General features: G+C 35.1%; 4 protein-coding genes across 7 annotated transcripts; 2 read left to right on the top strand and 2 right to left on the bottom strand.

The window, feature by feature from the left end:
- Window positions 1-2713: 2713 nt before the first annotated feature.
- On the bottom strand, window positions 2714-6731 carry LOC125212500 (WD repeat-containing protein 26 homolog). Of its 2 annotated transcripts, none has more exons than XM_048112694.1 (5): window positions 6615-6731; window positions 5040-5922; window positions 4323-4424; window positions 3123-3752; window positions 2714-3038 (listed from the first exon to the last, which is right to left on the bottom strand). In XM_048112694.1, the coding sequence occupies exons 2-5, from the start codon at window positions 5823-5825 to the stop codon at window positions 2871-2873; spliced, it is 1686 nt and encodes a 561-aa protein (XP_047968651.1). In that variant the 5' UTR covers window positions 5826-5922; window positions 6615-6731; the 3' UTR covers window positions 2714-2870. The 2 variants fall into 2 exon arrangements, with proteins under 2 accessions (XP_047968651.1, XP_047968650.1); XM_048112693.1 differs by having other exon boundaries at window positions 6488-6715.
- An 8383-nt stretch (window positions 6732-15114) lies between these two features.
- On the bottom strand, window positions 15115-19311 carry LOC125214792 (WD repeat-containing protein 26 homolog). 3 transcript variants are annotated; one of them, XM_048115950.1, is made up of 5 exons: window positions 19240-19311; window positions 17769-18642; window positions 17067-17168; window positions 15733-16365; window positions 15115-15440 (listed from the first exon to the last, which is right to left on the bottom strand). In XM_048115950.1, exons 2-5 carry the CDS (start codon window positions 18543-18545, stop codon window positions 15237-15239), a joined length of 1716 nt encoding a protein of 571 aa, XP_047971907.1. In that variant the 5' UTR covers window positions 18546-18642; window positions 19240-19311; the 3' UTR covers window positions 15115-15236. The 3 variants fall into 3 exon arrangements, with proteins under 3 accessions (XP_047971907.1, XP_047971906.1, XP_047971908.1); XM_048115949.1 differs by having other exon boundaries at window positions 19169-19278; XM_048115951.1 differs by lacking the exon at window positions 19240-19311 and adding an exon at window positions 19079-19107.
- Window positions 19312-20222: 911 nt separating this feature from the next.
- LOC125209476 (fasciclin-like arabinogalactan protein 2) lies at window positions 20223-20732 on the top strand. Its single transcript, XM_048109076.1, has one exon. It carries the CDS (start codon window positions 20223-20225, stop codon window positions 20730-20732), a length of 510 nt encoding a protein of 169 aa, XP_047965033.1.
- Window positions 20733-26551: 5819 nt separating this feature from the next.
- LOC125214793 (fasciclin-like arabinogalactan protein 2) lies at window positions 26552-27976 on the top strand. Its single transcript, XM_048115952.1, has one exon. It carries the CDS (start codon window positions 26598-26600, stop codon window positions 27756-27758), a length of 1161 nt encoding a protein of 386 aa, XP_047971909.1. The 5' UTR covers window positions 26552-26597; the 3' UTR covers window positions 27759-27976.
- Window positions 27977-27988: the final 12 nt, after the last annotated feature.

Genomic DNA, 27988 nt, shown 5'->3' with positions numbered 1-27988 from the left:
GTATAACGAACACTATACATAAATAAAAGCATATCAGAATTTATTTTCATTATATGATATCAACCATACATTACATATAAGAAAGAATGCATTATACACTGTTATTCATACGTTATATAAATCCAAAATTACAACACAACAGAGGCGAGAAAAAAAAATAAACACTAAACCCTAATACATGAGACTTGTCGCCTAAGCAAAATACTAAACCACATCCACCAATTACTGCTAAAGCCTACTGGACTAACTTCTTCCATTGTTGAACAACACGAATTCGATAATATGGCACGATACGGGGCTGCTCCAATACAGAAAAGACTACTATTCGTACATCATAACACAGCAGCCGAGAAAACAAAATAAACACTAAACCCTAAACCACATCCACCAATTACCGGTAAAGCCTACTGGATAGTTTCAAGTTACATAAACCTTCTTCCATTGTTAACGTCAATTATGGAACTAGTACCAATTAACAGATACAGAAAATCAAAAAGGGTTGCGTTAATATGTGTGATATGGAAATTAATGAAACGTTGATACAATAATCAAATACTTTTCGACAAATTTACCTTCTTCCATAGTTGAATCATAAGCTTCGTCCATTGTTGAAGAACCACCTTCTTCCATTGTAGTAAAGATAATCTTCCCGGAACTCTCCAAAAAATAATTCTACAAGTTTCGCACGATCGCACTATTTGTTAAGACCAGAATTTTCGAGAATGAAGAACGATGAAAGATTAATCGCTGCAAGATGAAAGAGAATGGAGAATGGAGAACGATGAAAGAGAAGAGACAATTCTATACTATGAATGAAAAAAACCGCTGCAAGATATTGTGAGGGAGAGAATCATGGACTTACCATAACCGACGTCAATGCATATCCCCTAAACGCCCTTCTATAATTTTTTAATGAATAAAAATGATTAAATCAGGAACTAATTTCAGCCTTTAGATCTTAATAATGGATGAGGGAGATTAGAAAGGAAAAAGCACAAAAGATGGGAAAAGTATATGAATACATCCCTATATATATATATATATATATATATAGGGATGTATTCAAATCCTTTTAATATCTTTTGTCCTTTTTCCTTCTTAATCCTAGCCCCACGATTTTGTCATCTGACGGTTAGATTAATGCCACGTGTCATTTAATAATGCACATTTTCATTCTAATAATGCACAGCGGCTAATAATGCAACATTATAGACTAATAATGCACATTTTCATTCTAATAATGCACAACAGCTAATAATGCAACATTATAGACTAATAATGCATTGATCACAACCATCCAATTTAAGGATCCAAGGGCTGAGATTAAGAAGGAAATAGAACACTTATGGTGCAAAGGAGCCTAACGCATCCCTATATAGTATATATATATATATATATAGAGAGAGAGAGAGTTGTGATCAATGTCGAACCAATTTTAAAGACCGAACTAGAGACCAAATCTGGACCATTAGATCTAGTTTTTTTTAATGAGATGTGCTGCTGTGAAAAATTTTTCTACTTCATTACTAGCCCATTTTACTTCATTGTATAGGTTTATTACTTCATTCTGTACGTAATACCTTGAAACTACAACATGTTTTTACTTGCTTCCAGTAGGTTTTGAAATGATTCAACATATGCTTCATTCAAATTCGTTGACGTGGGTTTTTGCTTGATTAACATTTAAATATGCAATTTATTCAAGTAAGTTTATTACTTCATTCAGAAACGTTATTACTTCATTGGATAAGATTTTTACTTCATTCCAGTAGGACTTCAAATGCTTCTACACATACTTCATTCCAATAATTTATTATATTATTCCATGTGTTTATTAAACCATATTAGCGCCAAGGCGGTGGTGATAGATATCGTAGAGAGAAAGAACGGTACGCGACGGCAAGTAATAATCCTATTAGAATGAAGTAAAAACCTACCGGAATGAAGTAATATATTCTAGAATGAAGTTGCTATTTTTGAAAAACAGAAGGAATACTACACTAGTTGGAAGCATCTTATACATTAGTATGATATCATATCAATTGGTTCTATTTTCTTCCATAACACTCCAACAAACATTCTATATTCTATATCCACATTTCACATATCAACATTTGAATAATACTAAGTCAAATATTGCTCTCCCATATCACAAGGAATTGGCAATGCATGCTATACCATGGATATACATAGTACAATTCTTAAATCTTGTTAATTCCAAAAAAAAAAAAAAAAAAACCTTCTATGAAGCCGATCAAACACTAATTTATAACATGATTAGAAATTTATCACAATATTAATATAAATATACAATTTTGCAGACAATTACCCGAAGCTCCTAATTGTAGAATTCAAGGGAGAAGGAGAAAACCCCAAATCGATGAAAATTTAATTTACCATCAACACCTGCAGGTAGAGACATTTGTATATATAGAAAAAGGGGGAGAAAGAGTTAGATAATAGATGTGCATATAAATGTAAATATGTTTGTTTATTTGATGGTGCAGGGTATAAAAGTAAGCATAGAAAGCATGAATGAGAAGGATAGTGAAGAAGAACAAGTTGAAGATGAATGTTATCCCTTCTTGGATTCAAATAATTTGTGCAGAGAAGTTCTTAGTATTTAATTGTTGCTATTAATTTCTAATTTTGACAATTCTCTAACACACAATTAGATTGATCTTCCATAACTCTCAATATAATGGAACTAGTCTAGGCATTTAAGAGCAGAAATTAGAAGGAAAAAAAAGCATACATTGTTGTTAGAGTGAATGCTAGTTTGCATTAATGGATTGTGTTACAGTGAGTGAAACAAGTAGCATTTACACAGAATTTACACAGAGGCAAATGTTTAAACCTTTTCTAGTGTACTAGCTGTTTACTTGTTTCGATCCCCATATACGAATCGTACGATCATCGCTCGCTGATGCAAGCATTTGAGGATTGGCTGGATTCCAGCTAACACAGTTCACAGCTCCAGTGTGACCACTCAAACTACAAATCGGCTCCAGTTCATAGTGTCTGTGCCATATGTGAACCTGCAAACAGAAATTTCTCTGCAAATGTGATTATTGAACTCAAAAGGGTGTTTCTTATCATGTAAATACATTTATTTTCTTTACCTGGGAGTTCTCGCTTCCGCTGGCAACAAAAGCTTGCTTTAGTCCACCTAAACAAGACCGTACAACAAGACTGGAATGTTTGTTACCTATGTATCCTCCAATATTGTGTAAGCATCCGTCTATAGTCCATAGATGAAGATCTCCATCCGATAGGCTAAGGAGCAGCAACTTTCCATCTTCGGAAAGCGCAAATGAAGTTATTTTTTGATTCTCTTCCATTTCTCTTTCAGAACGTGTTTCCCATCCAAACAAAAAAACTCCATTATCTTTATAATGTATAATTAACTCCTTCCCATCAGTGGTGATTCCCAAGTTTTCCATACGATAAGTTGTCTTCCCTTGCCAATAACGTACTTCATTTCCTTCGAGATCCCACATGCGGATGCGTTTATCAGTAACACCAGTGAATATATGTTTCCCATCTGCAGCCCATTCACATGAGACCAAACCAAGATTCTGTTTTCCATAGACACAGAGGCATTCACCAGAATCGATATCCCACCGCCTAACTGTTTTATCTTCTCCACATGTAAGAATTTGATCATCTTCAGGGCTCCATGAAATGTAGGATACGGGTTGTCCATGACCAGTTAATCTATGCCTCATGATTACCTGACCGTCAACATTAACCTAAAAAGAAAGAAAGAAGAAAACCATCGGTGTACAAAAATGTATAATGCAAGCACAACATACATATTATTAAGGCATGGAATATATAGTATGCATTTGAGATGATGCACCATAAATGCGTCATATTGCACATTGATAAACTTGATGTAAAGTGATTGGGTAGTGTGGCAGGTAAACATTTGAGCAGTCGATCGTAAGAATTGGACCAATTTAGTTCCACAAACAGCAAAACCAGAGTTTTCAAGTAATAGCTTGACTTGGTTTGACAAATGTTTAACAGGAGGATGGCAGATTTAGATGAGTATGACTTAAATAAGAAACATCAATCCATATAAACATATTCTTCTATAGACCCCTAACATACACGATATTAGAATACCATAGAGTGCATTCTTGCAAACGAACGGAAGGAGTACAACAAGTATCCATATATGGTAGAATTTCATCAGCAGGAGAGTGCATACATTTCCACTAAAAGTAAAAAGTCAATTGCAAGCCACATCTAACATAAAGACTTCAACCAGCAACTTCAGAAACAAAAACAAATTCAGACAGAAAGAGAAGCAGTACCACCCATATGATCACATGGGAATCACGGGACGATGAGGCCAAGTATCTTCCTTTGTGAGAAAATTTCAGAAACAAAACTTCCGCGCTGTGTTCTTTTAATATCTGGGGTTGAAAGGAGAGAGAGGATATCAAATACAACAGTCATAGTGGTGTCAACTATTTGAGATCCTAGCAGTTACTCTAGAATCAAAGATATACTTTGTAAAGTTGATGTCCTATTACAGCAGGATAAGAGAAACATTTTGAAAAATCCACAATTGATAGTTTCAAGCAAGAAGTATTGATCCACCACTAGAACTAAATTCTCGAATGTAAGATCCTTTAACATCAGGAGCCAGTAGAAAGATGCCTAGAGTTTCAGTTATTTTCTTAAGCCCATTGTTTTCTTACTTGGCTAAACAAAAAACAAAAACCTTGAATGAGGAGCCATAGCAGATCAATACAAAGATGCATAAACATTAATTGTGCTAAAATACCACCTCATTTTAAAATCATAAACTTCAACACATCCCTCAGACAATGGGGCGTAACTCTGCTAGCACATCAACTTCTGTAAGTATTTCATTATTTTCCGATTTATTGGTGGTAGTGAATTTGAGACGGATAGAACAGAAGCTTAAGACATTAGACAAGGGAGCTAGGTAAAGCTTTAATTCTTAACAGCTACAACAAGTACTTGTTTACTTCCACAAGTATATGTGCAGATTAAAATATTACCTGCACAGTTCGACAAGGAATCTGGTCCAGTCCACACTGATGGTCCACGAGCAATGACATTTCCCCAACTGAGTTGTGGAACCTACAACAATCCCTTTGAAAGTCAAGAGCTTGTTCAACAAGACGCACCGATCTGTATTCCGGGATTACCACTGTTGGAGGAAGTAACTTTTGCAGTTCCCCCAAAAACTTTTTACGAGAAGAGAGCCCTGACTCTTGACTATGAGTTTTATCAAGCGAAATCTTGGAAGGACTAACCATCAAATAAGACAGTTCATGAGCTCTGTCACGATTCACATTAAGTGGTGTAATCTGGGTCCTAAGAGTATTCAATGCATCCACTACCTTTTCTCCATCCAAAAGTTCCAAAAATTTCCTCTCTAGTATCTTAAAAGATGCCATTTTAATAATACTTTCATCTATTAGGTCAATTTGATGAAATGTTGTGACACTTTCATCCCATTGGCCATCAAGAATTTGCTGTATAAACGCAGCTACCAGATTGGAGTGTAAAGTTATTCCTGACTCTTCCTCCAAATGTTTCCCAGTCTTTGAATAGCCAAGAGAATATAATGCTTCAGTTATGATGCGAACAAATTCAACTTTACTAATCAATCCATTCGAGCCAACAACCTTGTCATCTCCAGATGCTAACAGCGGAGCCATTGAACCACTTAATGAACAACTACCTTGTTCTCCACCAGATATGCCGTCCGAAAGACCTCCAATATTTCCAGAGGAAACTTTCATACGTTTTGAGAGCGGCTCGTCCTCTACACCTTTCATTATAAGCCCACTTCACCCCATAAACGGATAACACGGAGGCACAAGGAAAGAGTTGAGATCTTTCTCGTCAGTTTTTTGATAAATCTCAGATAGTACTCTGTAAATGCAACAAAAGGATACTACTAAGTTTATGAGCAGAATTTAGTAGCAACAATAACTAAATATGGAAAAAGAACACTCACATCAAACTTCCAACATAAAAACCTCTTAACGCACGAAAAAAACATAAACCAGAAACAAAGTTCGACTGCAAGTAGCAATTTACAGAAACTCAACAGAATATTACTAGTAGATTTCCAGAAAATACTCATTTTACAGAAACTCAACAGAATAGCAGCTGTGAATTGATTCTTGACCCCCAAAGCAATCACATTGTTGGCAATCAATGAGTATGCAAAATAGTATTCAAGATGAATCCGACTTAAAAACATATGCATCACAAAACCATCAATCAGTCTCAACTTATTGCTTCAACCAGTTGACAAAAATGTCATCAATTCCACAACAAACAAAGCAGCAATGGTTCCAAAACAACTAAAATAGAATATCAGAACTATCAACTTCCCCTAATTAAACAGCAAATGCAAATCCAACTCCTCAAAGTAATCAACTCTTTATATCTTATCACAATCAACATCAAGATTGGGATCAATTTCACGTACAGTTGATTCAAGAAACAGAATTTCGCAATGAGTGACTGAAGGCATGCTCGATTTGCAAATAGGGCGCGGAAATTGCAATTAGGAAGTGGATTAACAGAAATTAACAACCAGAATTTAGGGGGCTCACAGTCACAAGAAAGCAGCATTGAAAGCGGTTGATGAAGTGAAAAGGAAATCGGTGGAGAATTTCAGTGATTGAGAAGTGAGCCGGTTCGTAACGGGAATTGTTTTCGGTGGGAAAATCTCTGCTTCGTTTGACCAACTAAGTTTATGTTAACATGATTTTATATTGACATTTCAATATCATTGTTTTAATATTTTTCATATATTATGTAAATAAATTAACAGAATTAGCACCTTAATAAAGTTAGCAACGGATCACATCTCCTACTCCCTATTCATTATATTGAAATATTGAAAGTATGATGTTAAATATAACTTCAATATTAGTGCAAGAAAAATTGTAGAAGATATTTTTCCACAAATACAAAGAACGCAAATTCATTTAAACTATAATGTATTCCCATATATATTCAAAAGACACTAACATAATTATATTAATGTAGAATTATACTCCTATATTGTACTCCCTCCGTTCTATAGTAATGGAGGCGTTTCTTTTCGGCACGGAGATTAAGAAAAAATGTGTTAGGTGAGTTAAGTAAAGGGAGAATAAAGTGGAAAATAAAAAAGGTAGAGAGGTGAAGAGAGAATAAAGTAAGAGAGAACAAAGTAAGATAGAGCAAAGTAGGTGTGGGAAAATGTGTTGACTTTTACTTAAAAAAGGAAATGACTTTATTACTATGGAACGTACCAAAATGTCAAAATGACTCTATTACTATGGAACGAAAGGAGTATATAGTATTAGGGTTGTGACCAATAAGCATAATTCTCTTTAAAACTATCTCTCTATATGAAAACGTAAATCGTGTATTAAGATACTGGGTTCTCCACCTAGCACATATGGGCGACCATGGTGGAGGTATTGAGATCGGCACCGACTAAGCTCGCATTGGAGTGGTGGCTTGGCCCATGCTGTCTCCATGACTCCATCCTACTTGTGATTAGCAATCATAACTAATCTTATTTCTTGATCGATTTTTGTTTTAAAATTTGGATCATGACAACACATCTTGGTCCTACTATATAAATGAGAATTAAAATTATATTGTGTTGAGTATTGAACTCCTTGCTTTGGGCTTCCCTTATTAATTGGTTGGGCTAGTCTTTGCCAGACCCATATAATTAATTGTTGGCCCAAATTAAGTCTGGCCCGGTTACTTACCAGAGTCGCTGGATGAGAGCCATGTGGCAACTCCACACGGATCCTGCACTGCAGCCGTTAGATGTGAGGTGTGTTTGTTAAGTGAGAGGTGACCTTTAGCTTTCTCTCATTCGTTTCAACTCTCTCTCTCTCTTTCCTGCTCTCAGAAACCACCTCTGCTCTCTCCCTTCTCTCTAAGATTCCAGCAGATCTAGCCGGAGTTCTTCTTCAAGCTTTTCGTTCCATCGGAGTAAATTGAGTGTTAGGCAACTTCTTCGGTTTCCTTTTTAATCTAGGGTTTGCTCTTTTGTTTGTGACCAAATCCGAAGTGCTTGAAGTGTCTTGTGAAGGTTCTTGTGTTCGCAGTGAAGTTCTGAGTTGTGAGTGCTAGTCCGTGTGTGAGAAGGCCGTGGTGATCGTTGACCGGTGAGATCTGGGGTTCCACTGATCTCTGGTTCGAGTTCGTTCAACGGTGCTCTCCTTTGTGACTTGCTGTGAGGATTGGGGAGGTCTGAGGCCTAGTGCAGTCACTGCTGTGACCTGAGCCACTCGTGGCCCGATTCTCTGACTTAGTCTTTTTGTGTTTAGATCCTCCGGGATCAGTTTCTTGTGTGACTAATTCATCTACTAAGTGTGCATGTACAACCAGAAAGGATGGCATCTCAAGACCCAAGGAGTTCTTAAGATTAGTCTAGGGTTTCTGCTTGTAACTTTGTACTTAGCGTGTAATCAAGATACCACTGTTGTAATTGGCTTGTACCTCTGAGATTAGCCATCTCAGACCCAATTAATAAAAGAGGTCTCGGTAATTAGCGAATCCCGAGTGGTCTGATCCCTACAGTGGTATCAGAGCCTTGGTGCTATGTGGCTCGGGGTTCGGTGGTTGCGCTTGCAAGTTCTCCGATGTGATGAGCTCGACCAAGACCTGTGGTGACCTGTAACATGGGGTAGACATGTGGTCTATGGTCTGGTGGTCTCGGTTTGAGGGGAGGATTGAAAGGGAGCAAACCATATCCCACATCGGAGAATGAACAAGACTTGCAAGTGTATAAATGGGCTACCCCTACTCCATTAGTATGAGGCCTTTTGGGGAGTACCCCAAGAGCAAAACTGTGAGGGCTTTGCCCAAAGCGGACAATATCATACTAATGTGGAGTTCGGGTATGCACCACCGAGACCCAACATATTGTATCTCAAGAGTAATGATTTACCATTTCACTTCCACCCTTACAAGTTACAACTAATTTAATCCAAGACTAATTGGTCTACAATGCTGAAGTACTCTGGAGATAGGGCTAAAGTATTCCATTAAAACATTCCAAAAAAATAGAATACACAAGTTGGAACCACCATATATATTAATGATACCATATCAATTGGTTCGATTTTCTTCCATTCTTGCACCATGACACTTAGGGGTGGCAAAATGGATAGCGGGTAACGAGTAATTTCCATTTCGACCCGATACCCGTCGGGTATTGGGTACCCACTACCCGGCGGGATCGGGAAGTATGTTATAGAGTTTTGCGGGTTGCGAGTAGAGGTGCCCACGGTTCAGGAATCGGTGGTTACGGTTCGGAACCGGCGGTTCCGGTTTTGGAAATTGTTGAACTGGAACCGAACCGCAAGGGTGTTTCGCAGTTACGGTTCCGGTTCCAAAACCGCCGGTTTTGGTTTCGGTTCCGAACCGGCGGTTTTTCAGCGGTTTTTTACGGTTTTTCACGGTTCCAAACCGCCGGTTTTTTGCGGTTCCGGCTTGATTTTACGGTTTCCTGGCAGTTTTTCGCTGTTCCGGTTTGGAACCGCCCGGAACCGACGGTTCCGACACGGTTTCAGTTTGAAAATTTTTGAACCTGAACCGAACCACGGTTTAAAATCGACGGTTTCGGTTCGGGTAAATTCTCACGGTTTCAGTTCGGAACCGTAACCGATGGTTACAGTTTCGGTTTTAACTGCCGGTTCGGTAAACCTTGGGCAGATCTAGTTGCGGGTATATACTTGTTAGTCCCGATAATACTCGATATTATTAGTATTAGCTATATACAATCTTTTAATACTTTATGGAATCTAAGTGTTTTAAGAGATCTTTTGAAACATTTTTATAATCCAACGAATATTTAGTTGAAAACTCACCGGAACTAGCTATGAAGTTTCCCCTCACTTTTATTCCTAATCTATTCAAACTTACCATCAAAATTAATAAAGTAAATTAATTAGGAAACATTGTCGGCTATTAGGGTTTTCAAATTTTCTACTGTATTTTAGTTAATTAGTAGTAACAAATATTTTATGTCCCATAAATTTATTTTCTTATAAATTAATTTTCGGGTCGGGTACGGGTACCCGCAATATCGGGTACGGGATACCCGATATGGGTATCGGGTGATCCCGATATGTTGCAGGACAGGTATTGAGACAACAAATTTGGCTGAAATCGGGTACAGGTACCCGCGGGTAACCCGTTTCGCCAGCCTTAAATGACACTCCAACAAACATTCTATATTCAATATCCACATTTCACATATCAACATTTGAATAATAACTCAAATTTTCTACTCCTATATCACAAGGAATGGCAATGCATGTTATAACATGTCTATATATATATAGTTATATACCATTCTTGAATGCTGTTAATTCATTCCAAAAAAAAACCTACTACCATGAAGCCGATCAAAACATTGCTCCTCATCCTCGCCGTCGCTGCCGTGGCCACGAGCGAGGCCCACGATATCACACCCGCATCCTCGACTCCGTCCCCTCCCTCTCCACCTTCAACAACTACCTCTCTACCACATTCATTGGCGCTTTTAGTTATATTTGAGTTGTTTTCATTTCTTGTTTTTGCTTTTGTTTTGAGTCTGAGTTTGTTTTTGTTCTATCAAGTCGCCCGATTTAGTTTGATCTTTGTTTTTGTGCTTGATTATAATTAAAAAAAGTTATTGTTCTAAAAAAAATTTAAAAATGCTTTATTTTAAAATATTTGTTCTTGTGGCAATTAACTTGCACTTTTATTATGATAATCATATGCTCGATGGTGAATTTTCATACTGCTGAGATTGAGATTAAATTTTCATTCATGTGTGGTTTGGTTGAGTAGATTTCTTTGTTTTAGAACTTGCTCATGATTTTTTCAAATCTACATAATGAATGTGTATTTAGGTTATCTCTCTTTTAGAAAACAGCACTGAAAGCGGTTAATGAAGAAAAAAGGAAATCGATGGAGAATTTCAGTGATTGAGAAGTGAGCCGGTTTGTAACGTGAATTGTTTTTGGTGGGGAAATGATACGATGGTATATCATATCTGCGCGAGCGATCAGCGAAGGATTCCAAGGGGGAGGATCGTTCGCGGAGGTTTTCTCGTCCACTAGGGTTTTGGATTGATAAATTTGCAGAGAAAGTAAATGGCGTAAAAGTAAAAGACAAGGAAAAAGATAATTCCAATATTCTTGACTCATTAAAATGAAGGTCTCCTACACATATTTATAATATATGGGGATACAATATTCTACCAAAATGGAGTAAATCAAATATGATAAAATCCTAAGTAAAGAGATATGGCAAATCAATAAACTATGAAAAAGATATGATAATTAATACTACTAAATAAATAATAAGATATTAGGGATATTTCCGAAGATATGCTCGTATTAGGAAATCTTTGCTTCATTTGTGTTTTACTTTCTTTTTCCCATGCTTTCAAACTATGAAAGAAAATTAAAATGTACTCTTACTAGTACTACTACTAGTAGTAGCATATTTGCTCATCTAATATTGCACACAACGACGAAATAAACAAATCGGTTTCTAATATACATGCCAAATTACCAAATAAATCATGAAAATTAGTTAAATTTTGGTTTCTCTCATGCTTTCATAATCAGAGTGATAAATTGCCAAATTTCATAATTTCGCAATGTTTTTTGACTTTTTTCCAATGAAACCCAGAATGATGTGACAACCAGATTTTTTAACGTAGCACACTATGACATTGTGTGGTTTATCCTTTCAGTTTTTTACATCTAATAATTAAAATTTACACTCTAATTATGTTTTAACGTGGTCAATGGCACACTATGATCACTATCCCCCCCCCCCCCCCCTCTCTCTACACAAAATGGAGCATATCAAAACTCATTTTCATATCATCAAAACACATAATTATCATTTTAAAGTAAGACAAAGGTCATTATTAGAAAATCCATATTTGAGAAATACGGGTGGTCATTGTTAGATCATTTAGGTCATCCTTTCTCAAATGACCGAAAAATGATGTCTAAAAATCAATTCAACTCTCAAAGAATGCGATTCTTCCAACCAAAGCCTCTGGTTATGATGGCTTCAACTTCATTTTCGTGAAGGAACTCTAGAAGTACCATATGCCAAGAGGTTTGTGGGCTCCTTATTTGAGTTCTTTTACACAAGAAGGCTATCTATGATTCGTTAGCTTTTACAAGCTTATTGCTATTATAGAATTTCGTCCTGTGTTAGTATGATCGTTAGCCTTTACAAGCTTAAAGAATTAAGACTTTTGAAGATTTCCATAGCATGAATAACAGGAAGTCAGGAACAATGCAAGCATATGGAGTCATAGTCATTACAATGCCAGACGAACAGACTTCTCCTTTCTTGTCTCAGATTTTGCCCTCCTTGGGCAACTAAACAGCTCATGACGTTAAACAAGTTCAAACAATGTTGAAACATAATATGCGGGACCAGCTTAGGGAACATATCAGCAGAGCCTGCCAACATTCGTGTTGGCTATCAGCTCATTTGACGTTAAGCAAGGAATTGGTTTGATTTTCTTCCATTCTTGCACGATGACACTCCAACAAACATTCTATAGTCAATATCCACATTTCACATATCAACATTTCAATAATAACTCAAATAATGGTACACATGTGTATATATACAATTCTTGAAAGTTGTTCATTCCAATAAATATATACGATTCTCATTGCAGATGCATCATTAAAATATTGCACACAATAATGAAAATAAATAATTAAATCGGTTTCTAAATTCCAATACTCATAATTTACAAGACTACGAAAATATACATATGCATCTCGTTTGCTTCACCATTTACGAGCAATTAACAACTAACCCGACTAATATAAACAAAGCAAGCTTATATATCTTGTTTGCTATTTTTATGTTATGTTTCACTTAATGCTTTTAGAATGTACTACTAATTAATTGTTTCATTTAATGCTTTTAAAAAATAACAAAAAGCACATAACATGAAGAACAAATTAAAATTTTGGTCTCCTTTAATCATTGAATCTTGATTCTGCATTGTCAGCCAAAATATTTGTGATGTGATGAAAGTATTGAAAATTAATTTCATTTATAATCGCTATTGGAAAATTGTAATGCAACACGAGATCTTGTGTAATGCATATTATAAATAGTTGTGATGCAAATACTAATGTCAACGAAATAATAGGCTTGCTATAACAATATTGATTAAGGAAATAATATCATATCTACCGAAAATTAGGCAAATCGACACTAATGATAAAATTAAACTTACCTTATGATAAGCATTCATTGGTGCTTTTAGTTGTATTTGAGTTGTTTTCATTTCTTTGTTTTTGCTTTTGTTTTGAACCTGACTGTGTTTTTGTTCTATCTAGTGCTCAAAGAGAAATTAGATGCCATCAAGTTCTTCAAAGAATGGCACTTTTTAATTACTACTATTAATTAACTTTTTAATTAATAGTTTTCCAAATTCATTTTTTCAGATGCACAGGAGCATAAAGGAATCCATGGGTTCAAACACTTTTATAACCATAAACTCTACCAACTAAAAGAAACCGAATTTATAACTTTATTCTCTTTTCAACGGTAAGTAATTTTCGCCTTTTATTATTGATTTTTTTTATCCTAATTGGAATAAAGTAGTAAGAATTTCAATAAAGTTTAGTTATAACGTTATTTAAATTGTTTTTGTTTTCTTATTTCCCCACACAAAAAATTTTACAAGTAAAAGATACTACTCCCTCCGTCCTAGTTTAAGCACGTTTCATTTTTGTACTTGTTTTGGAAAAATGATGATAAATAGTTAGAAAAAGTTAGATGTGCATCTAAGGGGAGTGATCAATTACTCACTAATTAGCAATTTCAAATTAAGACCAAATCTTAGCCATTAGATTAGAAAATCTAGTGGTTGAAATAATGTCACATGAATTACATTTTTAATTAAGAAAATTAATAAATAAATATTAGAGGGTATTAATGTCAATTCCATCTCATTAAAATCATCTTACAATTTTAAATTTACGTAACTCTCTCGATTTAAATTATTTTTTTGCAAAAAATATATCAAATTAAAGATAATTTTATAAGGATTCCAACGAGATCTCAATTGCATATGTTCCGACGACGTTCGGATGATGAAATTTGATATTTTTTATTTTAGTTTTTAAAGTAAATGTTGATAACCAGATTTTATCAACAAATACATCAAAAAATTTCAATATAATGCATATTAAATCTCAATAAAACCATGTAAAAATCTCAATAAATATGTGTTGATATTTTCTTGTACTAGTGTTCATATTTGTAATACACTATGTTGATATAAAAAAACATTCACGAAATTTATCATATGATAACATAATGACGATATTACCCTTTTGTTGATATTTTGTCTACTATTTATTGAAATTCGTAAGGTTCAACCCCATCCACTCATTTTAAAATATAAGGATGAAGATTTGGTCTTGATTTTAGATTAGGATGCTATAAGCAATAGAAGATGACCCTAGCACGTAAAATGTAAATATGTTTGTTTATTTGATGGTGCAAGGTACAAAAGAAAGCATAGAGAGCATGAACGAGAGAGAGAGAGTGAAGAAGATGGATTTGCATGGACAGACATAAAGATGATGGAGGTAGGAGAAGTAGCACAGCCAAAACAACTCAATTTAGAACTCACTATGTCAATGCCATCACACTAATCTATTTCTTTAGCTACCCTACATTCTTTTATTTCAACTGTATATTTCAAGACATGACCAATCTATTTATCATGTTATGCGTTTAATTTCTAGTTATTAATTATCATAATTTTTTTGACAATTTTATAAGTTAAATATTGTGGAAAATTGTAGTCTTACTGCAACGGATTTTTCACAGCAGACCACGAATTAAAATGAAACATTCATGGTTAAAATGATCATGATATTATCCCTTCTTGGATTCAAATAAATTGTCCATAAAAGTTCTTCTGTAAAAATATTGCCATTTATTTCTAATTTTAACGATTCTCTAATACACAATTAGATTGATCCTCCATAGTTTGTAACTCTCAGTATAATAGAACTAGTCTAGAATAGTATTTAAGAGCATAAATTAGAAGAAAAAAAAAGTATAAATTGCTGTCAGAGAGAATTCTAGTTTGCATTCAAGAATTGTGTTACAGTGAGTGAAACAAGTAGCATGCTTGATGCTTCAACATTTTGAGGTATGAGAATTTACACAGAAGCAAATGTTTTAACCTTTTCAAGTGGACTAGCGGTTTTTACTTGTTTCAATCCCCATATACGAATAGTACGATCGTTGCTCGATGATGCAAGCATATGGGGATTGGCTGGATTCCAGCTAACACAGTTCACACGTCCAGTGTGACCACTCAAACTAAAAATCAGCTCCATAGAGCGTCTGTGCCATATGTAAACCTGCAAACAGAAATTTCAACACATCATTCATCACATTGTTACAAGCATCCCAATATTATCCTCACGTTGCAAAACATCACATGTTCATTACATATGTATAATGACCAAAAAATACAGTATGCGCCTCTCTCGAAAATCTCCCTGCAAATGTGATCATTGAACTCAAAAGGGAGTTTCTTATCATGTAAATACATTTATTATCTTTACTTTGGTGCTCTGTCTATTTCTGGGGTATGCAAAGAGACGAACGATTTAAAACAGTAAATGAAAAAGAGCAGAAGATAAAGATCACCTGAGAGTTCTCCCTTCCGCTGGCAACAAAAGCTTGCTTTAGTCCACCTAAACAAGACCGTACAACAAGACCGGATTGTTTGTTACCTTTGTATTCTCCTATGCACTGTAAGAATCCGTCTATATTCCATAGATGAAGATCTCCGTCCAATAGGCTAAGGAGCAGCAGCTTTCCATCTTCGGACAGCACAAATGAAGTTATTCTTTGATTCTCTTCAATAAATCTTTCAGAACCTGTTTCCCATCCAAACAAAAAAACTCCATCGTCTTTACAATGTATGATTAACTCCTTCCCATCAGTGGTGATTCCCAAGTTTTCCATACGAAAAGTTGTGTGCCCTAGCCAAGTAGTACCTACTTCTTTTCCTTCGAGATTCCACATGCGGATGCTTTTATCATTAACACCAGTGAATATATGTTTCCCATCTGCAGCCCATTCACATGAGCATAAAACAAGATTTTGTTTTCCATAGACACAGAGGCATTCACCAGAATAGATATCCCACCGCCTAACTGTTTTATCGCTTCCACATGTAAGAATTTGATCATCTTCAGGGCTCCATGAAATGCACGATACAGGATGTTGATGGCCAGTTAATTTATGCCTCATTATTAAATGACCGTCAACATTAACCTAAAAAGAAAGAAAGAAAACCATCGGTGCACAAAAATGTATAATGCATGCACAACATACATATTATTAAGGCATGGAATATATAGTATGCATTTGAGATGATGCACCAAAAATGCATCATATTGCACATTGATAAACTTGATGTAAAGTGATTAGGTAGTGCTGCAGGTAAACATTTGAGCAGTCGATCGTAAGAATTGGACCAATTTAGTTCCACAAACAGCAAAAACAGAGTTTTCAAGTAATAGCTTGACTTGGTTTGACAAATGTTTAACTCTAGACCCCTAACATGCGCGACATATTAGAATACCATAGAGTGCATTCTTGCAAACGAATGGAAGGAGTACAACAAGTATCCATATATGGTAGAATTTCATCAGCAGGAGAGTGCATACATTTCCACTATAAGTAATTCACATTGATTTACATATTGTATCAATTTTTTTATATGTACAGTATGTTGTAAAATAAATGATATGTTTGGTCAAATCCTATCTTTTAACTTTATCAATGTCAGAGATGTAACTTTCAACTAAAATATATTAAACGGTAAAATTATAAGAAGGTGGAGGATTCTTTTTCATAACTAACCTGGTATAACATGACAGTAAAAAGTCAAGTGCAAGCCACATCTAACATAAAGACTTCAGCCAGAAACTTCAGAAACAAAAAACGAATTCAGACAGAAGGAGAAGCAGTACCACCCATATGATCACATGGGAATCACGGGACGATGAGGCCAAGTATCTTCCGTTGTGAGAAAATTTCAGAGCCCAAACATCATCATTGTGTTCTTTTAATATCTGGGCTTGATAGGAGATATAGGATATCAAATACAACAGTCATAGTGGTGACAACTATTTGAGATCCTAGTGGTTACTCTAGAATCAAAGATATACTTTGTAAAGTAGATGTCCTATTACAGCAGGATAAGAGAAACACTTTGAAAAATCCACAATCGATAAGTATTAATCCACCACTAGAACTGAATTCTCGAATGTAAGATCCTTTAACATCAGGAGCCAGTAGAAAGATACCTAAAGTTTCAGTTATTTTCTTAAGCCCATTGTTTTCTTACTTGGCTAAAAAAAAAAAAAAAAACCCTGACTGAGGAGCCATAGCAGAACAATACAAAGATGCATAAACATTAATTGTGCTAAAATACCACCTCATTTTAAAATCATAAACTTCAACACATCCCTCAGATAATGGGGCGTAACTCTGCTAGCACATGAACTACTGTATTTCATTATTTTCCGATTTATTGGTGGTAGTGAGATTTGAGACTGACAGAACAGAAGCTTAAGCCATTAGAGAAGGGAGCTTGTTAAAGCTTTAATTCTTAACAGTTATAAAAAGTGCTTATTTACTTCCACAAGTATATGTGCAGATTAAAATATTACCTGCACAGTTTGACAAGGAATCTGGTCCAATCCACACTGATGGTCCACGAGCAATGACATTTCCCCAACTGAGTTGTGGAACCTACATAAATCCCTTTGAAAATCAAGAGCTTGTTCAACAAGACGCACCGATCTGTATTCCAGGATTACCACTGTTGGAGGAAGTAACTTTTGCAGTTCCCCCAAAAACTTTTTACGAGAACAGAGTCCTGACTCTTGACTATGAGTTTTATCAAGCGAAATCTTGGATGGACTAACCATCAAATAAGACAGTTCATGAGCTCTGTCACGATTCACATTAAGTGGTGTAATCTGGGTCCTAAGAGTATTCAATGCATCCACTACCTTTTCTCCATCCAAAAGTTCCAAAAATTTCCGCTCTAGTATCATAAAAGATGCCATTTTAATAATACTTTCATCTATTAGGTCAATTTGATGTAATGTTTTGACACTTTCATCCCATTGGCCATCAAGAATTTGCTGTATAAACGTAGCTACCAGATTGGAGTGTAAAGATATTCCTGACTCTTCCTCCAAATGTTTCCCAGTCTTTGAATAGCCAAGAGAATATAATGCCTCAGTTATGATGCGAACAAATTCAACTTTATTAATCACCTCATTCGAGCCAGCAACCTCGTCATCTAACAGCGGAGCCATTAAATCACTTAATGAGCAACTACCTTGTTCTCCAACAGATATGCCGTCCGAAAGACCTCCTATATTTCCAGAGGACACTTTCACACGTTTTGAGAGCGGCTCGTCCTCTGCACCTTTCATTATAAGCCCACTTCACCCCATAAACGGATAACACGGAGGCACAAGGAAAGAGTTGAGATCTTTCTCGTCAGTTTTTTGATAAATCTCAGATAGTATTCTGTAAATGCAACAAAAGGATACTACTAAGTTTATGAGCAGAACACTGGCATCAAACTTGCAACATAAAAACCTCTCTTAAAGCACAAAAAAAAAACATAAACCAGAAACACAGTTTGACTGCAAGTAGCAATTTAAGTGAAGACATTTCCCCTAAAAGAAAATATTATAATACTAATAGATTTCCAGAAAAAACTGATTTTACAGAAACTCAACAGAATAGCAGGTGTAAATCGATTCTTGACCCTCAAAGCAATCACATTGTTGACTTCAAATATTCACCCAAGTACAAAAGAAACGAAGAGTATGCAAAATAGTATTCAAGACTTAAAAACATATGCATCACAAAACCATCAATATCTCTCAACTTCTTGCTTCAACCAGCTGACAAAAATGTCATCAATTCCAAAACAACTAAAATAGAATATCAGAACTACCAACTTCCCCTAACGAAACGGCAAATGCTGATCCACAACTCTTTATATCTTATCACAAGCTACATCAAGATCGGGATCAATTTCACGTACAGTTGATTCAGGAAACAGAAATGAGTGATTGGAAATTGCAAGTAGGAAGTGATTAACAGAAATGGACTCACAAGAAAGCAGCATTGAAAGCGGTTGATGAAGGAAAAAAGGAAATCGGTGGAGAATTTCAGTGGATTGAGAAGTGAGCCGGTTTGTATTGTGAATTGTTTTTGGTGGGGTCATTTCTGTTTTTTACTTTCTTTTTCCCTGCATATTTCTGGCTTGCAAACGTACACTCAATTTGCTACTTTTCAGAATTGGAATAATAAATCATTGCAATGGTTTTTTTAACGTGGACAAAACGGCAATGCACACTATATTATACTGGATATAGTAGTAGGCTTGTGACCAATAAGCATAATAATTCTGTTTAAAACTCTCTCTCTCTGTATTGAAAACGTAAATAATGTAATTAGATACAGGGTTCTCCACCTAGCACGTATGGGCGACCATGGTGGACTGGTGGAGGTATTGACATCGGCATCGCATTGGAGTGGTGGCTTGGCCCATGCTGTCTCCGTCCCACTCTCACTTGTCATTAAAACTCATTACTAATCTTATTTCTTGATTGATAATTTTTATAAAAAAAAAATTGGATCATGACAATATATTTTGGTCCTACTTATAACCGAGTATTAAAATTATATTGTATTTCAAGAGTAATGATATAGCATTTCACTTTCACCTTTATAACTAATTTAATTGAAGAGTAATCCACAATGTTGAGGGTACTATGCGGATAGGGCTAACGTAATAAAAGTGTATTATAATCACTTTTCCACTAAAACATTCTATAAATAGAATACACGAGTTGGAACCACCATATATATTATGAGATCATATCAATTGGTTCGATTTCCTTCCACTCTTGCACGATGACACTCCAACAAACAATTCTATAGTCAATATCCACATTTCACATATCAACATTTGAATAATAACTCAAATATTGCACTCCTATACCACGAGGAATGGCAATGCATGCTAACCATGTCTATATATACGAAACACAATTCTTACAAGTTGTTCATTCCAAATAAAGAAACCTACTAGCATGAAGCCAATTAAAACATTGCTCCTCCTCCTCCTAGCCGTCGCGGCCACGGCCACGAGTGAGGCCCACGACATCACCCGTATCCTCGAGTCCGACACCTTGTTCTCCACCTTCAACAACTACCTCTCTACCACCGGCCTGGCCGACGAGATCAACCGCGGCAGCTCCCTCACCGTGTGCGCCGTCGACAACGATGCCATGTCATCCCTCCTCTCCCACCAATACCCTCTCCCCACCCTCAAAAACATCCTCTCTCTCAACGTCTTCACCGACTACTTCGACGCCAAAAAGCTCCACCGAATCAGCGATGGCTCCACCACCACCTCCACCCTCTTCCAAGCCAACGTCAAAATCACCAGTCTCAGAGGCGGCAAGGTCGGCTTTGCCCCCGTAGACTTCTCTGATCCCATTGCTACATTCGTCAAATCCATCAACGAAATTCCCTACAACATCTCCGTTATCCAAATCAGCAACTACCTCACCTCGCCCGAGGCAGAAGCCCTCGTCTAATAGTATGAAACGATGATGAAACATTTTGTATAAATCGTGTATTTACCTCTACTCGTCTAATTAATGTTGCAATTTGATGAAAATAAATAAATCGGTTTCTAATATATATCTTGTTTGCTGGAGTAGTATTTTATTTTATGTTTCATTTATGCTTTTGGAATGTAGTACTAATTAATTGTTTCATTTAATGCTTTTAAAATATAAGAAAAAAGCACATAAGTAACAAACATAAAATGAAGAACAAATTAAAATTTTGGTCCCCTTATGTGATGAAAATATTGAAAATTAATTTCATTTATAATCGCTATACATTCTCGCATGTATAAAGGAAAATTGTAATGCAAAACAAGATTTTGTATAATGCTTATTATAAATAGTTGTGATGCAAATACTAATATAAACGAAATAAGACACTGCTATAACAATATTATTTATAAAGGAAATAATATCATATCTACCGTTAATTAGGAAAATTCGACAACTAATGATAAAATTAAACTTACCTTATGATAAACACTCACTGGCGCTTTAAATTTTATTTGAGTCGTTTTCATTTCTTGTTTTTGCTTTTGTTTTGAATCTGGGTTTGTTTTTGTTCTATCAAGTCGCCCGATTTAGTTTGATCTTTGCTTTTGTGCTTAATTATAATTAAAAAAAGTGATTGTTCTAATTTTTTTTTTAAAAGTGCTTTATTTTAAAACATTTGTTCTTGTGGCTAGTAACTTGCATTTTTATTATGATATGCTCGATGGTGAATTTTCCGTTTACCTTGTCATTTAATCATATACTGCTGGGATTGAGCCTAAATTTTCATTCATGTGAGGTTTGATTGAGTACATGTCTTTGTTTTAGAACTTGCTCATGATTTTCTCAAATTTACATAATGAAAGTGTATTTAGGTCATCTCTTTTAGCCAATTATATTTCATACTTTGATACATTTACTTATAAAAATTCTTAGTTAATCATTTTGAACCTTAAAATCTACTTATACTGATGAACCAATATTTCAAAGAAACCACTAATTTATGATGATAAGTTATGAAAAAATATACTCCCACTATCGCCTAAAAATAGAAATACTTTTATATGTGGTCTGTCCCCTAAAAATAGAACTTTTTATTTAAGGAAATTTCTTTCTCTCTAATGAGGTGGGATCCATTTTCCACTAACACACTTTTATTTCTATCTCTCTCTTAGTTTCTCAATTTTGCTTTAGAATCTCTGTTATTTCAAAGTTCTTATTTTTAGAGGACAGAGGAAGTACGATTTTACACGTTGGAACTTGTTATAACATGGTTAGAAATTGATCACAATTTAAATCCAAACAATACTAAAATTAAAGTATAATATTTTTATATTTGATAAAAATATATAGTTAAAAATAATAATGTTATTTCTTATTGGATAACCCGAAATCATCAGGTTCTATTGGGTCGATTCGGTAAGGATCCAAAACTAATAAGACTCGATCATAATCCATTAACTTCGTTCTTATAAAAAATTGTTAGGCTTAAGAAAAGTTGTATTTCATTCGTCGCTCAATAATAAAGGCATTTTTTCAAGCACGGAGTTTAAGAAATTTGTTTTAAGTAAGTTAAGTATAAATAAAACAAAATACTAAAATAAGAAAAACGAGCTAGGAGTATACTGTTTTTTGAAAAAAAAAATGGAGTATAATTCATAAATAATGAAATAACCCAAAAAAGAATGCTTCTCTCAAAAAAGAATACTTAACTCAGCTATATAGGAAAGGAGATTATTTGTCTCTATCAAAGTCGATTCTTCAAATATAATGAATTCGTACAAATATTATTATATAATGATTCTCTTATTATCTCATCCCTTCAATGTTTAGTGTGATTGTTAAGGGCATTATCTCAAATGTTAACTACGTCACACTGAAAAACTTAAATACAAAAAATAAAATGAAAAAATAATATATGTATATAGTACCTTATTTTAAACTTGGTTTTTATTTTATCATTTCATCTAGAAGGGTTATATTCAAATACTTATGGCATCCTAATCCAAAATCAAGACCAAATCTCCACTCTTAGATTTTAAAATGAGTAGATGAAATTAAAATCTTACGAATCTCAATAAATAGTAGATAAAATATCAACAAAAGGGTAATATCGTTATTATGTTACCATATGATAATTTTCGTGAATGTTTTTTTATATCAACATAGTGTATTACAAATATCAACAATATGACACAAGAATATCAACACTAGTACAAGAAAATATCATATTTATTGAGATTTTTACATGGTTTTATTAAGATTTTTTTATGTATTTGTTGAAAAATCTGGTTATCAATATTTACGAAAACTAAAATAAAAAATATCAAATTTCATCATCCGAACGTTGTTGGAACATATGCAATTGACATCTTGTTGGAATCTTTATAAAATTATCTTTAATTTGATATATTTTTTGCAAAAAAATAATTTAAATCGAGAAAGTTACGTAAATTTAAAGTTTTAAGATGATTTTAATGAGAGAGAATTGACATTATTGTCATCTAATTTTATTTATTAATTTTTTTAAAATTAAAAATATAATCCATATAATATTATTTCAACCACTAGATCTTCTAATCTAATGGCTAAGATTTAGTCTTAGTTTGGGATTGCTAATTAGTTAGCAATTGATCACTCCCCTCGTCTAGAATACGTAAGATTATTAAATTTAATTTTCTGTGTCCTTGAAAGTTAAATTAAATACCAATACTCTGACAACAAATTTGTAATGATACAAGTACTAAGTTTTAATCAAAATTGAATTTTGTTTTATATTTTTTTATTTTACAAATTTTGCCTAACAACTTTGTTGTTTATTAACCACATTGTTTTTCATTGATGACACTATTAAATTCTAAACCTAATTTTTATTCGATTAGGTAGAATTTCCACGACGTGGAAATTGATCACCCTAGATAAACCTTATAATTTGTATCAAGTCACGTCATTAATTATCATAATACAAATTCAAACTCGTGTCTGTTTATCTTATAATTATATCTTTTTACTCTCCCCATATTTATATTTTAAGAACATGCAAACTCAGTGCACATATATTTACATTTTACTACTACATCCGTCTTTTTAAAAAAAAAATTAAAATGACATGAGTTTTAATATACTTATCCTTCCGTCCCATTAAAATATGGGCAATAAATATAACACGAGAATTAAGATAAAATTAGTAAAAGTAAGAAATAGTAGGAAAATGGTAGTTAAAGTAGTGTTAGTAGATAATGAGACCTATATTATTAAATTGATATAAGTTTCCAAAAATGAAATGCACATATTTTTGTAGGACCGACGAAAATGGTAAATGCTCATATTTTTATGGGACGGAAGAATTATAACCTAATCGGTAAAGTAAGAAAAATATAAAAAAATGAAGTGATTGAAGTATTTTTTTAGTGAGAATAAGTCTTACTAGACAAAAAAATTTATAAAACAAAAAGGTTTTAATTTTAAAAAATGAATAAAAATGGTAATAGTTTTATTTTTAAAGTAAGGAGGTAGTTATGTTATGTAAAATAGAAACAATTTAAAATCTAAACCAAAATCATAAATTGAATAATATAGTTATATAGTCTATCTGTCCCATCGTGTGTGACACATTTCTTTTTTGCACATGTTTGAGAAAAAATATTACAAATAGTTAAAATGAAGAAAAAGTAAAATAAGAGATAAAACAATTTAGGAGAGAGAAAGAAAATGTAGAAGAAAGTTTCCTCCCATTATTCTCTTTTGTACTTTATTTTTTCTACTTTAACTATTTATGACTCCTTCCATCCCAAAAGAATATGCATTTTTGGTTGGGCACGAGTTTTAATGCATAATTGATAAATATTCCGTAGGAGACAGGTAGAAAGAAAAAGTAACTAAAGTACCTTTAGTGGAGAATGAGTATCATCTCAATAGAGAAAAGAGTTTCTAAAATTAGAAAGTGTATATTTTTCTGAGACTGACTAAAAAGGAAATAGGGCACACTCTTATGGGACATAGGGAGTATGATTTTCCCAAACCACATACGAAAGAGAAATATGTCGCATATAGTGGGATGGAGGAAGTAGTATTCTTTTTGCTCTATTAGTATTAGAATATTTCTTTTGGGTATGAAAATTAACAAATACATAATTGAAAAATTCAGTGGGGTGAAAGTGAAAATAAAATAAATGACAGCATAAAGTAGAAGAGAATAAAATAAGTGAGATAAATATATTATATTTTGCTAAAAAAGAAAGTGATCCAACTCTAATGGAACATCACAATAAGAAACATGATCCAACACTAATTGAATCGAGAGAGTATATCCAACTGATAGAACTCACATATTCTATATTATTATCCTCAAACATGCCCTGTTCAATTTTGGACACATAAAAGGCCGACAATTTATTATACACATAAAAGTAATAATCCATAATGGGATACCACTGAAAATGTGGAGACAATCTGACCATGATTGAGCCCCCCCTCTCTCCAATAGTTGTAGAATATAATTTAATAAATAAAGTGTAATCAACACTATACATCGTTGACAACTAAGATGGATGATTTTAACCAATAAACCACCACATTGAGCTGTATCCAAATTGTGTGATTGATCACTGTCTTCTTCATAATTATTTCTATTATCCAACAAAAATATACTAAAAAAATGTTAAATGTGCAAGCTTGTGTTTCCGCCGACACTTTTCTTCAACTAAACTACAAAAAGGTCATTGTTTCCTAACAATAACCACTATTTAATGCAAACAATTAACAATTACCATACTATCTTAATCTCTGGTTGGATCATAATAGTTCTGATGGAAATATTGAGTAGTTATTCTATTTTTATCCATTTAAATTATTTTAATACTAATACTAGCATACTGTACGTAGGAACATGTCAATTTGAAATATTTGAAAGTACTTCCTTCGTCCCTAAATTTTATCACATTTTGATCGGGCACAAGTTTTAAGATATGTAATGGACTGTGAGTTGAAAAGGTTAATGGAGAGTGGATCCTACTTTTATATATTAGTAAAAATGTGAGTTGGAATGAGTTAATGGAATATGTGGTATAAAATGTGAGTTGGAATGAGATAGTGGAATATGGGGTCCACTATGAGAAATGGTAAAAAGTTAAATATGACAAATTTTGTGGGACGGACGGAAATAGAAAAATGTGACAAAATTTAAGGGACGGAGGAAGTACTATATGATGGTTGATGTGATGGTTCAACACCTCATCCCTTATATATGAGATCAAGGGTTCGATTCCTTTCCATATGAATGGAGCAATACACTTGGTTAGCCTCTTGTCGAGCAAACAATTTGTCAGTGCTCTATCGCTTAGTGCGCTAATTGTTGGAATAAGAGATTAGTCATCTAGCTGTTATAAGGAAAAATAATTGTAATATATAGGTTAAATTCAACTGAACTAGCCAACATATATAATGAAATTGAAGAATGACTGGCTCAACAATTAACCAATTCGCATCAAGAATAAAAAGTTAAACTCCTTCAAACTCGAGCTTGAAGAATTTGAGTAATGCTAATAACAAAATCTAAAACATTTAATCATAATAAAAATGCATTATAACCACTTTTCCACCAAGAAATATTATAGTAGTAGTACACAATTTGGAACCACCATATAATAATATCATATCAATTGGTTCGATTTTCTTCCCTTCTTGCACGATGACCCTCCAACAAACGTGCTATAGTCAATATCTAAATTTCATACATTTGAAAACTAATTTAAATTACAAGGAATGAAAATGCATGGTGGTATGTGTATATATACAATTCTCCAAAAGTTGTCCCTTCAAAAAAAAAAACACTATACTACCATGAAGCCGATCAAATTATTGATCCTCCTCCTCCTCGTGGCGGCCGCGGCCACCATGAGCGAGGCCCACAACATCACCCGCATCCTCGGGTCCCACCCCTCCCTCTCCACCTTCAACCACTACCTCTCCGTCACCCGCCTCGCCGACGAGATCAACCGCCGCGTCACGATCACCGTGTGCGCCGTGGACAACGCCGCCATGTCCTCCCTCCTCTCCCACCAATACCCCCTCCCCACCCTCAAAAACATCCTCTCCCTCCACGTCTTCGCCGACTACTTCGGCTCCAAAAAGCTCCACCAAATCACCAAGGGCTCCACCACCACCTCCACCCTCTTCCAAGCCTCCGGCGAGGCCGCCGGCACCTCCGGCTACGTCAACATCACCAATTTCAAAGGCGGAAAGGTCGGATTCACCCCCGTTGACTCCGATGTTGACCCTCCCATGGCCACATTCCTCAAATCCATCCACGAATCGCCCTACAACATCTCCGTCATCCAAATCACCAACGTCCTCACCTCGCCGGAGGCCGAGGCCCCCGTCTCCGCCCCCACCGATCTCAACCTCCTCTCTCTCCTCGCCAAGCAAGGCTGCAAATCCTTCTCCGATCTCGTCGCCGGCGCCGGCGACGGCGTCGCCGACGTCTTCACGGAGTCGGTCGAGGCCGGCCTCACCGTGTTCTGCCCCTCCGACGCGGCGATCAAGTCGTTCTCGCCGGCGTACAAAAACCTCACCGCCGCCGGAAAAAACTCGCTGCTGCTGTACCACGGCGTGCCGGAGTACAATTCGCTGGGGATGCTGCGGGTGAGCAACGGACTGATGCGGACGCTGGCGACGGAGGGGGCGAAGAAGTTCGATTTCACGGTGGCGAACGACGGCGACGAGGTGAGGCTGAAGACGGGGGTGGTGACGGCGACGATTAAGGGGACGGTGATTGACGAAGATCCGCTCGCGATTTTCAAAATTGATAAGGTTTTGCTGCCTACGGAGCTGTTTAAGGCGGATCCGACTGCGAAGGCGGAGTCGGCGGAGGCGCCGGGGCCGGCTGGGGAGGATGAAGCGCCGGCGGATGAGGATTCAAATGGCGGCGGTTTCACGGTTGCGCGCGGTGGCGGGATCGTGGCGCTGAGTGTTGCTTTTGTTTTTGGGGTTTTATTTGTTTGAAAATTTTAATTTAATTTTAAATTTTTGAGAAAAATAGATTTGTTTTGAATAAAAGTTTTTTTTTTTGCTACTGTAAAAATTTGTAATTTTATTGGCTTATTCGGTGTGTGTGTTTTGATATTGGATTTATACAGTAGTAATTTTTATTTTTTTTTAAACATAAATTTGCTCAATTATGCATGCTTGTCTTCATGAATGAATACAGATTACTTGAGAGCGATGCAAAAGAA

Source organism: Salvia hispanica, chromosome 3 (genome assembly GCF_023119035.1).
Source record: "Salvia hispanica cultivar TCC Black 2014 chromosome 3, UniMelb_Shisp_WGS_1.0, whole genome shotgun sequence".
Lineage (NCBI taxonomy): Eukaryota > Viridiplantae > Streptophyta > Magnoliopsida > Lamiales > Lamiaceae > Salvia > Salvia hispanica.
Note: the sequence above shows the minus strand (reverse complement) of the source record. Positions and strands in the feature narration are given on the sequence as shown.